This window comes from Geospiza fortis, unplaced genomic scaffold (assembly GCF_000277835.1).
Source record: "Geospiza fortis unplaced genomic scaffold, GeoFor_1.0 scaffold218, whole genome shotgun sequence".
In the NCBI taxonomy this organism is placed as follows: Eukaryota; Metazoa; Chordata; class Aves; order Passeriformes; family Thraupidae; genus Geospiza; species Geospiza fortis.
In genome coordinates this window covers 171,047-184,458 of record NW_005054524.1, presented here as the reverse complement: position 1 = coordinate 184,458, position 13,412 = coordinate 171,047, and the positions used below count along the sequence as shown (strand labels likewise).

At 51.6% G+C, this 13,412-nt stretch overlaps 2 protein-coding genes across 3 annotated transcripts in view; one reads left to right on the top strand and one right to left on the bottom strand.

Moving 5' to 3' along the window:
- Positions 1-1,024: 1,024 nt before the first annotated feature.
- RPRML (reprimo like) lies at positions 1,025-1,945 on the bottom strand. The gene has a single exon (XM_005429121.2). The coding sequence runs from the start codon at positions 1,553-1,555 to the stop codon at positions 1,220-1,222; it is 336 nt and encodes a 111-aa protein (XP_005429178.1). The 5' UTR covers positions 1,556-1,945; the 3' UTR covers positions 1,025-1,219.
- A 3,660-nt stretch (positions 1,946-5,605) lies between these two features.
- ITGB3 (integrin subunit beta 3) overlaps positions 5,606-13,412 on the top strand; it is a 21,298-nt gene continuing 13,491 nt past the window's right edge. For both annotated transcript variants that reach the window (XM_031063734.1, XM_005429120.2), the window contains exons 1-2: positions 5,606-5,834; positions 10,793-10,878. In XM_031063734.1, the coding sequence (XP_030919594.1) occupies positions 5,777-5,834; positions 10,793-10,878 (144 nt within the window). In that variant the 5' untranslated portion in view covers positions 5,606-5,776. The remainder of the gene's footprint in view (positions 5,835-10,792; positions 10,879-13,412) is intronic.

The following is a 13,412-nucleotide window of genomic DNA, read 5'->3' as shown; positions in this document are numbered from 1 at the left end:
TATTGTTAGTGCAACAAAATACAAATTATTTCTACCTCACCCCCACAGCCACAGCTGTAATTCCATCACAGAACAAAGGTCAGGAGTCTTTCTCTTCTCACATAATTCAACTTTGACAGGTCATCAGCTAGAGGTTTCAACTCAAAGGCTGAAATCTTGCTTTGCAATAGGCACTCAGAGCATTTTTATGAGTCTCTGTTTCAGCACTGTGCAGGTATTCAACATGAGCCTGGAATACACAGTTCTTGATTAATTCATTTGCTAGTGGAAAGTGATACTTGCCTGCGAAAAATGATAGTTGTTTCTGCTTTAAAGAAATACCTCTAATTACACTGCACTTCAGTGTGAGATGATTTTACCTGGAACTAGGATTGAAATTCCTGAACTACACACACACAGAGAACTAATAAAGACAGCACAAAATTCTTTTGAAACAGGTTGTTTTTTTCCTGAATGTTCACCAGTTTTCAAAAATTACAAAACCTCAAAGACTGTAACAATGTAGCACTTGGAAATAGAGGCTGGTGTGTTCAAAAACAAGCATGCTTTTGTTTTAAGGGTGGAAAGGGGTTTATATTTATTCATGTTCTTTTCTTCCTCCACCATAGAGCAAAAGAAGAAACTACCAGTTTATTTAACAGGATAGGTCAGGAAAATAAGGAACAACATGCTTTCCCTGTTACAAAACTACCAGAAGATGCATGCTCAAGGTCCAAAACACAACAGACTGACATTTTTTAGCATGCAGACTTCATTTTATGACCCACACTTCCCTTCCCCTGCCCCTCTCAAAGATGAGGTCTGTGCCCTGTATTTTGCTCTCCCATTAGTTTGTTCTTTTGTTTTCTTTTTGTAACGACTTATTTGCCTTTTTTTTTTTAGCCCTAAATCCCAGGTAGCAGTATCCAAGGTAACAGCAGTAAGGAGTCCAGATCTCCACACTATCACTGTTTCTGCAAGTTTCATGCAAAACTTAAGCCATTTCTGTGTGCAACACAATGCTGGTCATTTATTGTGCTTCACAGAGCTCTGGGGTGGTTTTCCCATTTGCCACCACATTTTGTTGACTGGGAAAAACAGGTTTGCTTTCCCACGGACACAGACAGACTAAAAGACCCCTCCCCCACTTCTCACTCCGCCCAGTTGCCCCAAACACATGGGAATGTGCATCTCAACACCAGGTCCATACAGTTCACTTGCCTACAAGAGCCCGGTGGCTTCAGTAAAGTCCCATGATTGCAGCGCCCACGTCCTTGGAAGGTCTTCGATCTTTCACCAGAAAGTTAATCATGCTCTCCGACTTGATGAGCAGGTTGCAGCCCAAAAAGAAGATGCCAAACATCACAGTCAAGGAGAGGACACAGAGGACAGCAATCTGCACCACCCTTGTGATGAAAAGGCTCCTCTCATCGGGTGCCAGGACCAAGGAGCTGCCATCAGTCGCCAGCACCGTGCTGGTCCCATTACAGCAGGCCAGGAGCATCCCCAAGCCCTGAGTCCTGTTGGGGTCAGCTGCCTGCTCCAGGAGGGTCTGGTTGAAAAAGGATCCATTCATGGTCTATGTGCGACCCCAAATCTTCAGGAAAGGTAAAAGGGAAGCTTGTTATCCCCCTGTCCACCCTTCACAAGCCAGAGCTCGGCAGCTCCAAGCAACCTCCCGTCTTTCCTCTCTCAGTGCCCGGGATGGAGAGGGAACTTCCTCAAGGCTGTGAGCAGGTGGGAAGCCGGTCCGTGCAGCCGACAGATGTCTGGATCCCAGATTTATCCTGGCACAGCATTAGCACGAGCCCCCAGACAAGCAAAAAGAGAGACAGAGAAAAGGAGAAAGGGATTTGGGGGAGAGGATGGCAGCCGGGGACCACCCCATGCCCCCTGCCCTCCCAACCTGCCCCCAAACAGTGAAGCAGTGCTGCCAGATCCCGGGGTTTCTCCCGCTGGAAAGAGAGCTGGTGTCTGCCGGCTGGGAGCTCCACAAATGCAAGTTACAAGCTAAAGTCTTCACCGTGCTCAAAGAAAAAACAGCAACTCCACCCCCTTCCAGCCTCCCCCCAGGCCCGCCTTCCTCCCCCTCCACGTTCACCCTGCTGCCCACCCCTTTCCCATGCTGCACACCCCATCTCTGCCCTGCCACACCCACCCCTGTGCCACCCCCAGGTGGGGGCTGACCCACCCCTAAGGCCCTGCAAGGTGGTACCTAGCTCATCCCTCCCTCCAGCCCTCCCACCTGCTCCCAAAAGCATCCTGCATGATGAGTGTTCATCCGGACTGCTGGCAGGTCCCTGTTCCCCCGAAGGCTCCTGTAAGCCTCAGGTCAGCGCTGCTGTCACCGATCTCCTCTTGCTGTTCTGTGCCACCCACTCCTTCTCCGAGCAGTGTGGTCCTATCCAGCCAGTCCACCCCCAGCTCTGCTTGATGATGCCTGTCCTGTGCCTCCAGAGAAGAGCTGGATACAACCCCTCTCTGCATCCTGTTCCTCTGGCTGGGAGCTTCTTCCTCCAGGCACATGGTCTCCCTTTCCTGCCCTTCTCACTTTAGCTCCTCCAAAGGGAGGCACTGCACCCTGATCTCTGCTCCATCACCAGCTTTGGGTCCCACAGCAGTGTCACTGCAGCATCCCGGGCCAGAGCGTCACAGGCCCCTTAGCCCCACCAAGGCAATTCCAGGGGAAGTTTCACCATCACTCTCCTCTCTGTATCTGCATAAGCTTCCAAAGTGACACCATGAGTCAGGGGGCCCAGCTTGTCAGGCTTACTCCTACTCCTGCTCATCCCAGGGCTGTGCCCACAGGAGTGCCATGTCCAAGCTTCCTGGTTTTGTCCTTTGGCATTTGCCTGGAAATCTGTCTGGATGACCCAGAGTAGCAGATCACTCCCAAAGTACCGTGTGAGGACTTTGCCCTGGTTTATCCATGTACATGCTGGCTTGTTTCCTTTGCCCAGCCTTCGAGGGGATTTTAATAAAACAAAAATGAGGATTGATGAGTTGTAGCTCAAGTCAGGAACGTGTGGCTGGCTGAGGGTGGCGGGCAGCTTAGCAGGGACACTGTCAAGTGATCTTCCTTTTGGGCAGCTTGGATCCCCTGGTCTGCTGCTGTGACTTTAGGGGCTCAGACCTGTTCAGTTCAGGGTTTACTTGTTGCATTTTCTTCCTTGTTCTGAATTTGGCATTTCTCTCCAGGTTGATGCCCGCTCTGCTAGGGCAGTTGCAGCAGAAGTTATGCAGGAAGGAGGGGAAAACCCTGATCCAAGGAGCATCTGCTTGTGTTTAACCTGGGACAATCCCACGGGAAATCAGAGCATCCCCAGTGCCCCAGCCTGGCACTGGAGATCCTCTCCCTGCATACTCTCAGACTGAAGGAGTTTCTGCTCCCTCTGGTGGCTCCAGCTCCAACATCTCCTCTCCCGGCACACCCCAGCATGGATTTGGGCTGCACCCATTGCTCCTGGGTCACAGCCTGTGGTGATGGGTCAGCCAGGGCTCCCAAACTCTCCCCTGCTGGTTTCTGCCTTCATCCCACCAGGGATCCCAAAATCTGGAGCATCCCACTGCCTATTATGCAGTGCCTGGAGGTAACATTGTGGAACCTTGGAATGGTTTCAGTTGGAAAGAACCTTAAGTCATTCTAACACCCTGTCATGGGCAAGGACATCTTCTGCTAGACCTGTCCAAACTGTCCTTGAACACTTCCAGGGATGGGACATTCACATCCCAGCAATGTTTTTAGGACAAGCAGCACCTTCTTGCAGTTTGCAAGGAAATTCCACCTAAACATCTTGGACTGAGTTCATTCCATCCTTGTCCTCAAACAGGACCAGCCCAGGAAGGTGAAGGCATGTCAAATACTTCATTTTGTGACTTTTTCCTTTTTCTTTAGCGTTTTTGCACCATGATGGAAGTATCACAGCCCACACTGGGCAGGGGATTCCAGGACACACAGAGCAACATGTCCTTTGGGAGCAGCAGCACTTGCCAGTTTAGGTAGCCAGGAGCTGGGCAGGATGAGTCCCTGGTGAAGAGGGCTTGAGACATGGATGGCAGGTTGGGTCTGGGGGTGTGCAGGGCCAAACAGGATGCCATATTCCTCTCTAGACAGTTAAGACTAATCTTCCTTTCCATGAAACAGATACAGTCACAGGATGACACAGCGCAGCACATGGGGACAGGCAACCGTGTGGGCAGAAAGCCCCACATGATGGGAAAGGCCATATAGGCAGCATGTCCAGGCAGGAAAATAAGGAATTTGGATGCCCTAAAACTGGCTAATGGGGTCTGCAGTGAGATATGGCTCCAGGATCTGAATCAGGGCAAGACTAGAGATGCCCAAAAACAGGTTTGGGGTTTGTGTTGATGTCTCAGTCAAGGTACAGCCCTATTTGATACTGCAAGATGGTTGATGGGCTTTTCCTAGTGCCCCTTGCCAAATCTTCATTAACAAGCCCTAGGAAGGGAGTTGGATCCCAGGTGGACAATGATCCCCACTGAGGAGGACAGCAGGATCCTCAAGATTGGTGGGGCAGTGCAGAGAAGCAAAGAGGCGCCAAAACTTCTTTTAAAGCCAAGGAAAGTCCCCAGGTCATGAGGAGGAGTCTGTATACTACCTCATTTTCACAAAAACTGTTACCTCTTGTGAACAGCTGCCAGGTCTGGGACAAGTGCTGTTATCCCATCTCCCAGCATGAGGCTGTGGCTCTGGTACAGCTCTGTGTGTCTGTAGCCTCCAGCATCTCCAGGATGTGGCTGCAGCTCTTGGCACCCACAAAAACTTGTATTCCATAGCTTGGTTGGTATTTCTGTGTGCTGGGTTGTCTTGACCCAGGGCTGTATCATTATTGTCCCCAACCCCTGTCACCCGGTCGGAGAGAGCATCCCAGGGAAATTACTCCAGCCCTTCTCTCCCTTTTGCTCCCAACATGTATTCCAAGTGCCTCAGTTTCCCCAGCTCTGACTATGACCCTGGTATTGCAGAGGAACAAGAGGTTTATAAAACACCTTTGAGAGACACCCACAGGCAGTTCTGATGTTTCAGTGGGTGCAGTCCCTATGCAGATCCCAATCCCTGGATTTGTTCAGCACAGGATCAATTCCTGAGGACATAAAAGGAAAAAAAACAATACAAGTGAGAAGAAAATCAGGTCTAAATTATGTGACTCCAAGCTGAGCTTCCCTCCCTTTGAGATGTCCAGGTTTATATCCAAACTGCTGGTTCCATCAGGTGTGCTTCCTGGCTGGGTCTCCCTCAGTTCCAGCTCCACTTTAGCAGGGATATTCCCTCTCTGGTGAGGGAACTGAGAACCCACACTTCCGTATTAGTGCGTATTTGCTCTATTTCTCCTTAAATCCTTGAACTCCAGCAGCTCAGACGGGGTTTAAAACCAGCTGCCTTTCAAGAGTTAATAAAAGGAAGGATTGAGCAAGGTTTTGTAAGGAATTAAAGCCAGGCGGAAGAGGCTATGGGAAAGAGCCTGTTACGAGCCCCGGGGCTGCAGGTCACCAGTGCCGAGGGAGGACTCGCTGCCAGGGTTTATTAGGTCCTTGTTTAAGCCGAGAGAGTGAAAACCTCATAAGGAGCGGGCGGCAGACCGGGCGGGGACACTCCGGACTCAGAAATGACGAGGCAGCAGTTTCCTCCGGCCGCCCCGCTCGCCATGTGTGTCACTCACCCAGCCCTGTGATTCATCGCCTCAGCCGCTAAAAGCCTCCAGCTACTCCCGAGCCGCTGCCCATCACCCGTGAGGGGCCGGTCCAAGCAGTGCCCCCAGCCCGGGGCTCAGAGAAGATGGATCAACTCTCCGTGACCCTCGGGATCCTCCTGCTCTGCGCTACTGGCAGCTGGGGTAGGTTCACTCTGTCGCTCCTGTCACTGTTCATAGGCATTTAGTGAAGATGTTGCCTGTTACTTCTACAAATCCCAGGACTTTCTGCATTCCCAGGGTCTGCGATTTCACGGGAAAATCACCCGGAGGGGCAGCTGGCAGCCTGAGCTGCAGCGCATTCCCACATAGGAAGCGCCGCTCAGGCCGGTTTGGCGTCGTCTGGGTCGGGGCTAGGAACCTCTCAGGGATGTTACAGGGTCAAGGCATACTTTTGTGGGTTATTCTTACTGGATGTGGTAGATCTTACTGGATCTACCTACTCTGTGTTTGGCTCTGGTTACTGGTTTGTAATGCAAGGACTGGGGTGTGACTTGGGCTTCGTCCTTTATAAACAGAAAATTCACTGGGAGAAATCACATCAGGTAATTCCTTCCTGTGTCAGTAGGTTTTAAGGGCGGGGGGGGGGCATTTATGTCAACATTGCTGTCCTGTGTTATTTTTCTCGTGGGTTTTTTATGCTTTTCTTTAAGAAATCTGATTTCTGGCATCATATGATCTCAGGATGAATGTAGTTTGTATTTTTTAAAAGTTTTCCAATGTCAGAAGTACAGAAAAGCCTGGAAAAGCATTATCTCCTCCCCAGGTGTGTTCCTAGTGACTAGGCCTCAAAGGAAATCTAGAAACTGCAGTATGGTGATTTATAAATCGGTCACATTGTTTTCACAGCCAGACTTGGGGTTTGGGGCAACATTGTTCTGTCTAAAGAATTCCAGACTTTAGTGAATTCCCAGGAACAGCCTGAGGCTCTGATCTGCTGCCGGATGGAGCTGTCATTAGTACAGGACATGGGATAACCCCTGCAAGAGTTTGAGTTCATAGAGCTGCAATTTGGTGCCTGTGCTCAGTTTGGGGCATCCCATTCCCAGGAAGATGCTGGCGGGAAGGGAGAGGCTTGAAAGAAGAAACACCCCCAGAATGGTAGGCTGGGGATCTGCCAAAAAAGCCCAGGTCCTTATCACATAGTCAACGGAAAGGCTGGAGAGGATGTGGTTTGTGCCTTTATCAATAATTTATCTCAAATGTCTTTATCAGGTTTTCTCTGTGCTTATTCTTGCTCAGTTTGGCAAAGGAGGAAAACAAAGTGTGGCTGCTCCTGCATCACTCGGAGGTTACTCTGATTGCAGCCTGGGACTGAGTAATTTTCTCCAGTCAGGACAGGGTGATGCTGAGCCACAGACGTCTGGGGTGTTTCAGAGACATGGAACATCAGGGAATTTCATTGAATTCCCTAAATTCAATGCCAGGCTGGATGGGGCTTGGAGCGACCTGGTCTAGTGGAAGGTGTTCCTGCTCATGGCAGGGGGTGGAACTGGATGGGCTTTAAGGTCACTTCCAATCCAAACCAGTCTGGGATTCCCTGCTTTCATCTCTCTCAAGACCACAGCTCTGCCCAGCCCCAGGTGGGTGGTTCCCATCATCATGAGCAGTTTATCTCCCATTTCCTTGTATTTCAGGACTGTTTTTTTTTCAAAAACTAGAGTCTTTAGGATCAGCTCATTGTGTGAGAGCAGCTGCTATCATAATTTTAAAATGCAGGTTTTGTACTTGGGTTTATTAGTTTTTATGGCTAGGGAAAAATGCTCCAAAGATGGGAAAAAAGTCACTAAAAAACACAGAATTTGTTAGTATAGGCTGTACTGGGATGGTGTTGACCTGCTCACAGCCAGGTAGTGTCCAAGCTTGGGAAGAACTGCCAGGCAGTCACAGGGCCAAAACCTGAGAGGACTTCAACTGCAGCATCCTACCCATCTTTCACATCCTCCACCTCCTCCACATCCTCCACTTCTGCCCATCTATGCTTTTGTTCCCACATCCTCACAAGGTCCCTGCTCCCACAAAACTCTTCCAACACTGCATCTCTGCACCCAGCCATGCAACCAGTGCTGGGAATGCCAAAAAAGGAACATTTCCCCATGGTGGGGGTGTGCAGTTGCCTGCTCACAGCAGGACCAGCCTCATGTTTGGATGGTCATAACTGCCCAGGCCCTGCTCCAACCAGCCCCATGGAAATGCAGCCAAGAATGGTCCTGTACAGTGCTGGAGATTTGTTCCAAGTAAGGGAAGGGTTCTCCATCCCCAGCAAAGTGTCTTGGTCATGGAGTGGTGGACATCATAGGCACCAGAGGCTGTGTGTGTCTGGGAGCAGATACAGACCTCCAGAGACCCTCCAGGCAAAGCCACCAGCAATGCACGGTGGCATGATGTGACATCAGACCCCAGAGCAGCCTTGGGAATGCCAGCATCCCTCCCACAGGGACTTCCCAGCTGTAGCCCCACCTGATCCCATGTGCAGCTCCCCAGCCATGACAGTGTTCTGCCTAGGTCTATGGCCCTCATTCCAAAATCCACCAGAAGACTTGATTTACATCCCCAGCAAAGAGAGGGGACACCAGATAAAGGACCCCTGGGCTTTGGGGTGGCAGCAGAAGGAGAAGAAAGGAAACCACCAGGGTCCAGGGGCTGCACACAGGCAGGAGGTAATTTGTACCAAATGGTGAGGAGCAGATGAGCTCGGAGGGTCCTGGGGCTCCTTAGCCTCAAGATCAGATTTCATGGCATGAGGAGACACCCTGGGGCTCTGCCAGCAGACATAACCCTGGAATCCTCCACATGGAGTTTAGTGGAACCTGGTCTCGTTGAGACCAGGGTTAACACTGCACAGGGGAAACTGAGGCAGGGAGTGGCTGAGGAACTGGGTCAAGTCACAGGGAAAACCTGTTTGAGGAAGGTTTTGGACTGGTGAGTCTCATGTCCCAGAGCCCTCATGGAGGCCTTGCCAGCTCTGCCCTTCCCCAGCAAGGTGGGTGTTGGGGCAGGGCCAGGTGACTAAACCAGATAAAATCCACCATGAGGGGACAAAACCCACACTGGCATTGAACAGGAGCCTGGACCAGGAGTGTTGCTGGTGGCACTCAGTGCTGCAACTGCCTGAGCAGAGCTGAGCAACCACAGTTATAAGCCAGCAGCTAGACATGGCCACTACATGCGGGATGTGAGAGTGGAAAGCAGGGATACATCCCTGGCTTGTGGCAGGTGGGTACTTGGCACCTCTCCCCATCCCTGAATGAAGGGCTGTCATCCTGGAGCACATATCAAAGCACCAGGGCTCCCCAGGGACCTGCAGATTTTGAAAGCTGTTTCTGTTTTCAGGCAAGCGGCCCCGGGGTTGGCAGCTCTGAGCATTTAGTCCAGAGCACCTGGAGCTGCCAGGGCTGTCCCGTCCCTGAGGAGTGTCTGGGCAGTGCCTCCCTGCTTCCCGGAGGGCTGAGCTGGCTCCCAGCTACACAGCACAGCACAAATCCATGGCACATGCTCTGGCTGCAGCCACCAGCACTTGGCACGGCAGGAGGGATGGCACATGGACACAGCAGGAGCCAGCGAGAGCCGTGGGAGGTGGTGGTGTTGTTGGTTTCAGAGAGCCCTTTGCCCTTCCTCTTCCTGGCCCTGTCCACCCAAGGATCAGTACTGCTGCTGGCACATTGCTGAGGTGCAGGAAGCACTGGAGACTAACCTGTCACTCTTCTGGGCAATGTTATATTTAAAATCTGTCCCATCCTCACATGGAGCCAGGTATTTCAGGATATGATGAGAGCTCTGGCCATGGGTGCTGCCCCAAAACTGGTGCTAAGCAAGGCACTTGGGCTCAGCCTTTAGTTTAGTCTGGGACAAGTGGGAACTGCAGGTGTCAGAGGTGCAATGGGGATGCTCTGGGGCACATCCCCAAGCAGGCACTGGCCCCTGGGACAGGCACAGCCTGGGACACCACCCTCAAATAGACACACACAGGTGTCAACACGTGTGTACACTCCCTGGCTACATGCCAGCAGGCACGAGTGCACGGTGCTGTGGTTGTGGTGCTGCTCAAATATCTGATGATGTTGTTTCACCATTTCCTCTTTCTGCTTTGTGTTCCATTTCCTGTGGTTGTGGGACACTGCTCAGACAGCCCTGAGCAACCATGGGGACACATGAGGCAGAGGGGGAGGCTCTAGTGCCCACTGCTCCCCGCCAGCATCCCCCAGGCTCCCCAGGCTGCAGTGTGTCCCAGCCAAGTGGGTACTTGGCTGCAGTTTTCTCTGCCCAGGGAATCCTAAAACTGCCAAGATGCTTGTGCCCGGGAGGGAGGAGGAGCCAAGGGTGATGCCAGGCAGCGCTGTCCCAGCCACTTGTCACACCGGTCGTTGGCAGCAGGAACCGCAGGGCCACCCACTCTGGTCTGTGTCAGAGGAGCTCCTCCTGCCCCTGGGCTCCACAGGCATTTTATGGCCCTTTAATTCTCCCCCAAAGGCTCACCAGCCTCTGACCTTCAGGACTGGTAGCAGCAGGTATCTCCCAGAGTCCCCACAGCCACTGACAGAGCCCAAGCTTTCCAGGGACATTGGTGCCAACCGCCACCATCACATTTCTGGACTTGAGCCTTTTCACTCCCCTCCTTTCCCTGGATTTGAAGCCGAGCCAAAACCAGCCACTGAGTTTAGTGTCTGCTAAAGGTGTCAACAACACCCTGGATCAAGGTGATGGGAAGAGGCAGACAATCCCTGGCAGGTCTGTGGGTACCACCGTGCACCTTTGGGAATTCACCCATTCCACTCCTGCTGCCCCAAAGCGTCTGCAGGATTGTCTGCAAGGATACATGAACTCCCTGCCAGCGGGCTTCACTCCAACACCCATGTGATGCTGCAGGGGTGAGAGGACCCATTGAGGAGCTGGCAGGTAGGGAATGATGCTCAGCCTTGGGCAAGATGAAGCCCAGCTCATACCAGGCTGGAGAGAGCAAGGAGGCAACATCCAGGGTTTGCAGGTGGGAAAAGGGATAGAGAAGGGCCCTGGTGGGGCTCTGGCTGCTCAGAAGCTGGTGGCAGAGCAGACCTGTGAGTTTGAATTCTGTGGGCTGTAATTGCTCTGTTTTGCTGTTTCAGGGGGCAACATCTGCACCACCCGTGGGGTGAACTCCTGCAAGCAGTGCCTGGCTGTCAGTCCCCTCTGTGCCTGGTGCTCTGCTGAGGTAAGAGCTGGGGGCTGAGCAGGGCCCTGAGAAGGGCAGGGGATGTAAAGGAATGGAAGAACCTTTGGGATAAGTGTAGGTTACAGCCACAAGCTCAGTCTCCATCTGTTCCCACTGTATCTAAACAGATTCCTTGGTGGCACCTGGCTCAGAACCTCAGCTCAAGGCACTTGGTCAATGGGCACTGCTTCTGCCCTGGTCCAAAAATATGCCCCTTATCTGGGTGTGTTGGTGGGAGCTACATTGAGCTGGCGGGAAATGTTGGTGTTTCCACTAGGAATTCACTTTATCTTTCAAATAATGTACATTTAAAAACTTGGTTTACTTTTGGTTTGCTTCTTGGAAACCTGTTGTAAAGCACTGGCTGAAGGAGCCTAATTCCTGGAAGGGGTGAAAAGGGAAGGGGGCCTGGAAGGCTTGCAAGGAGGAATTGAAAATACTCATCAGAAGTTAGAGGCTGGGTTTTAAAACCTTTTTCATTAGAAATAAGGGGAGAAGACAAGGTGCCTGTTTTTGGTTACTAAGCTAAAGTGGATGGGAGTGCTGAGCTGTGGCTCTCAAATCATTCTGTTTGGGTAGGTGAGAGCCAAGCAGATTTGCCACGTTGCCATCCAAAAATGCTGCCCTGGAGGTTAATCCATTGGGTAAGAGGAGGGAGTTTCCCAAGGGGATGAGAGAGGAGCCCCAGGGCAGAGCCAAAGGAGGTGATGGGGATGGGGAGAGGTGATGAAACCTTCAAGGCTTTCCTTGCTTTCTCCTTCTCTATACTTGAAGACCCACTTCTATCAGCTGCAGCTGTGCCCATAATGCCCTCTGGGACTTGAAAAATACCTGGGGCTGCTGGATCACGCCAGCAATTGTCTAATGGTTTGGGATCAATGCATATCCAGAGGGGAGGCCTCTGGCTTGCTGTGCCCATCAGATCTGATGCTTGGCATGTGGTGTGGATAAAGATGTTTGTGCCTATCTTATCTCCTGCAAGGAGTGGATGAAACATGCAGCTTGATAAGGGGCCTGGCTTCCCTCTCCATTCCCCCTCCAAGGGGAAAGGTGGCTGGGCTGGGCTCTTCCTTCCCAGCTGCTGATCCTGGGCTGCACTGGTGGCTTGACGGTGCAGAGGGAGCCGTGATGGGGTTGTTTTCCTCCAGAACAGCAAAGGTTTCCAAAAAAGGAAATATTTCCAGTGCTGCTCTGAGCTGTGCTCCCGGGCAAGAGTGAGGGAGCCATCCTGCTGCTAGACCCAGCCCCCGGAGAGCTGGGCTGTGCACTCTGCTCATCAACTCTGCCTCCAACATCTGGACCACGTTGTCTTAATTTAGCAAATGAGGGTTTTTTTCTGTGGGTTTGTTTAATTTCCCTAGGGTGGGGGAGGGTTCTGATACTGCACCCCCCCCTGTTTTTAAAGGGACAGTGCCCATATTTGTGCTCCTTCTGCTCCCACTACAGCCCTTTTCCACTCACACTGCCTTTCCAAGGAGCCTGTGGTGATGATTTACTCCTGCTCCATCCTGGTTTTGGATTGGAGAAGCATTTCATTGTGGTTTCTTGTGATCACTGACCCCACCGAGCATTGATGCAGAGCAGAGTTGAGTTTTATTTATTTTTCAGAAACCTTGACCACTCTTACCAACAAATAGATGTTCTCATCTGCTTTTTTGGAAAAAGCCAGCCAAGCTGTAACACTGAGACAAATCTCTAAAATCCCTTTGGAGATTATTGTGGCAGATCCTTCAGGGTCTCACCCACCCAAAATGTCACCCACTCTGGGTCTCTTGGAGGCTAGACTGGACCAGATTTGGATTTCAGAGAAGCTGATGGAAAGTTTTAGCTTAATTTGTGGAGGGGTCTGTGCTCTGAGCACTCCCAAGAGCTGTCCTGCAGAGAAGCTGATGCTGCATGTGGTTGTGTCCGAGTTGAAAACAGAGATGCCCTGGGGAATATGCAAATTCCCACAGGCTTCCGGCCTGGAAGCTCAGGGATGGAACTGGCTCTGCCAGAGCCCTGCCTGACCCTGCCCTCACTAATCAGCTCTGGAGGCAGTGATTGAGATAAAATAATCAGGTTTCCCATTCTGAAGGGAGTGTGAGCAGATGTCCGCTCTGCAGTGGGACAGGGCAGGGAGAGCTGGCGAGCATCTCTGGGAAGGGGTGTGGGATGGCTGGGATAGGGAGGGTGCACACATCTCCCTGTAGGGAGCTGGTGCCATCAGGGCTGTGCTGACAGGGAATGGGTTTCTCATGGATGAAATCCCTGTGCTGTGAGTTTGTCACTAGCAAGCTTGGGCTGCCTCCAGGTCACTCCCAACTAGGGCTGTGCCCCAGGTGTTGCATTAGCAAAGTGGCAGAGCTCAGGGTCAAAAACAGACTGGGGGCTGCCAGGGCCTTGTAGCCAAATGTCTCACTTTTGTGGTAGTTTTTGTTGTTGGGAAGGCTCCTGTGAGTCTTCAGTCAATCACTATATTTAGGACTCTAAAGAAAGGGGAAGGATGCAACCCTGGGGTTAAACAGTTTCTCCATGGAAATCTCACAGCAGGA

Coding starts and splice junctions, on each gene's coding strand:
- RPRML (XM_005429121.2), bottom strand. CDS start 1,555: ATGAATGGATCCTTTTTCAACCAGACCCTCCTGGAGCAGGCAGCTGAC.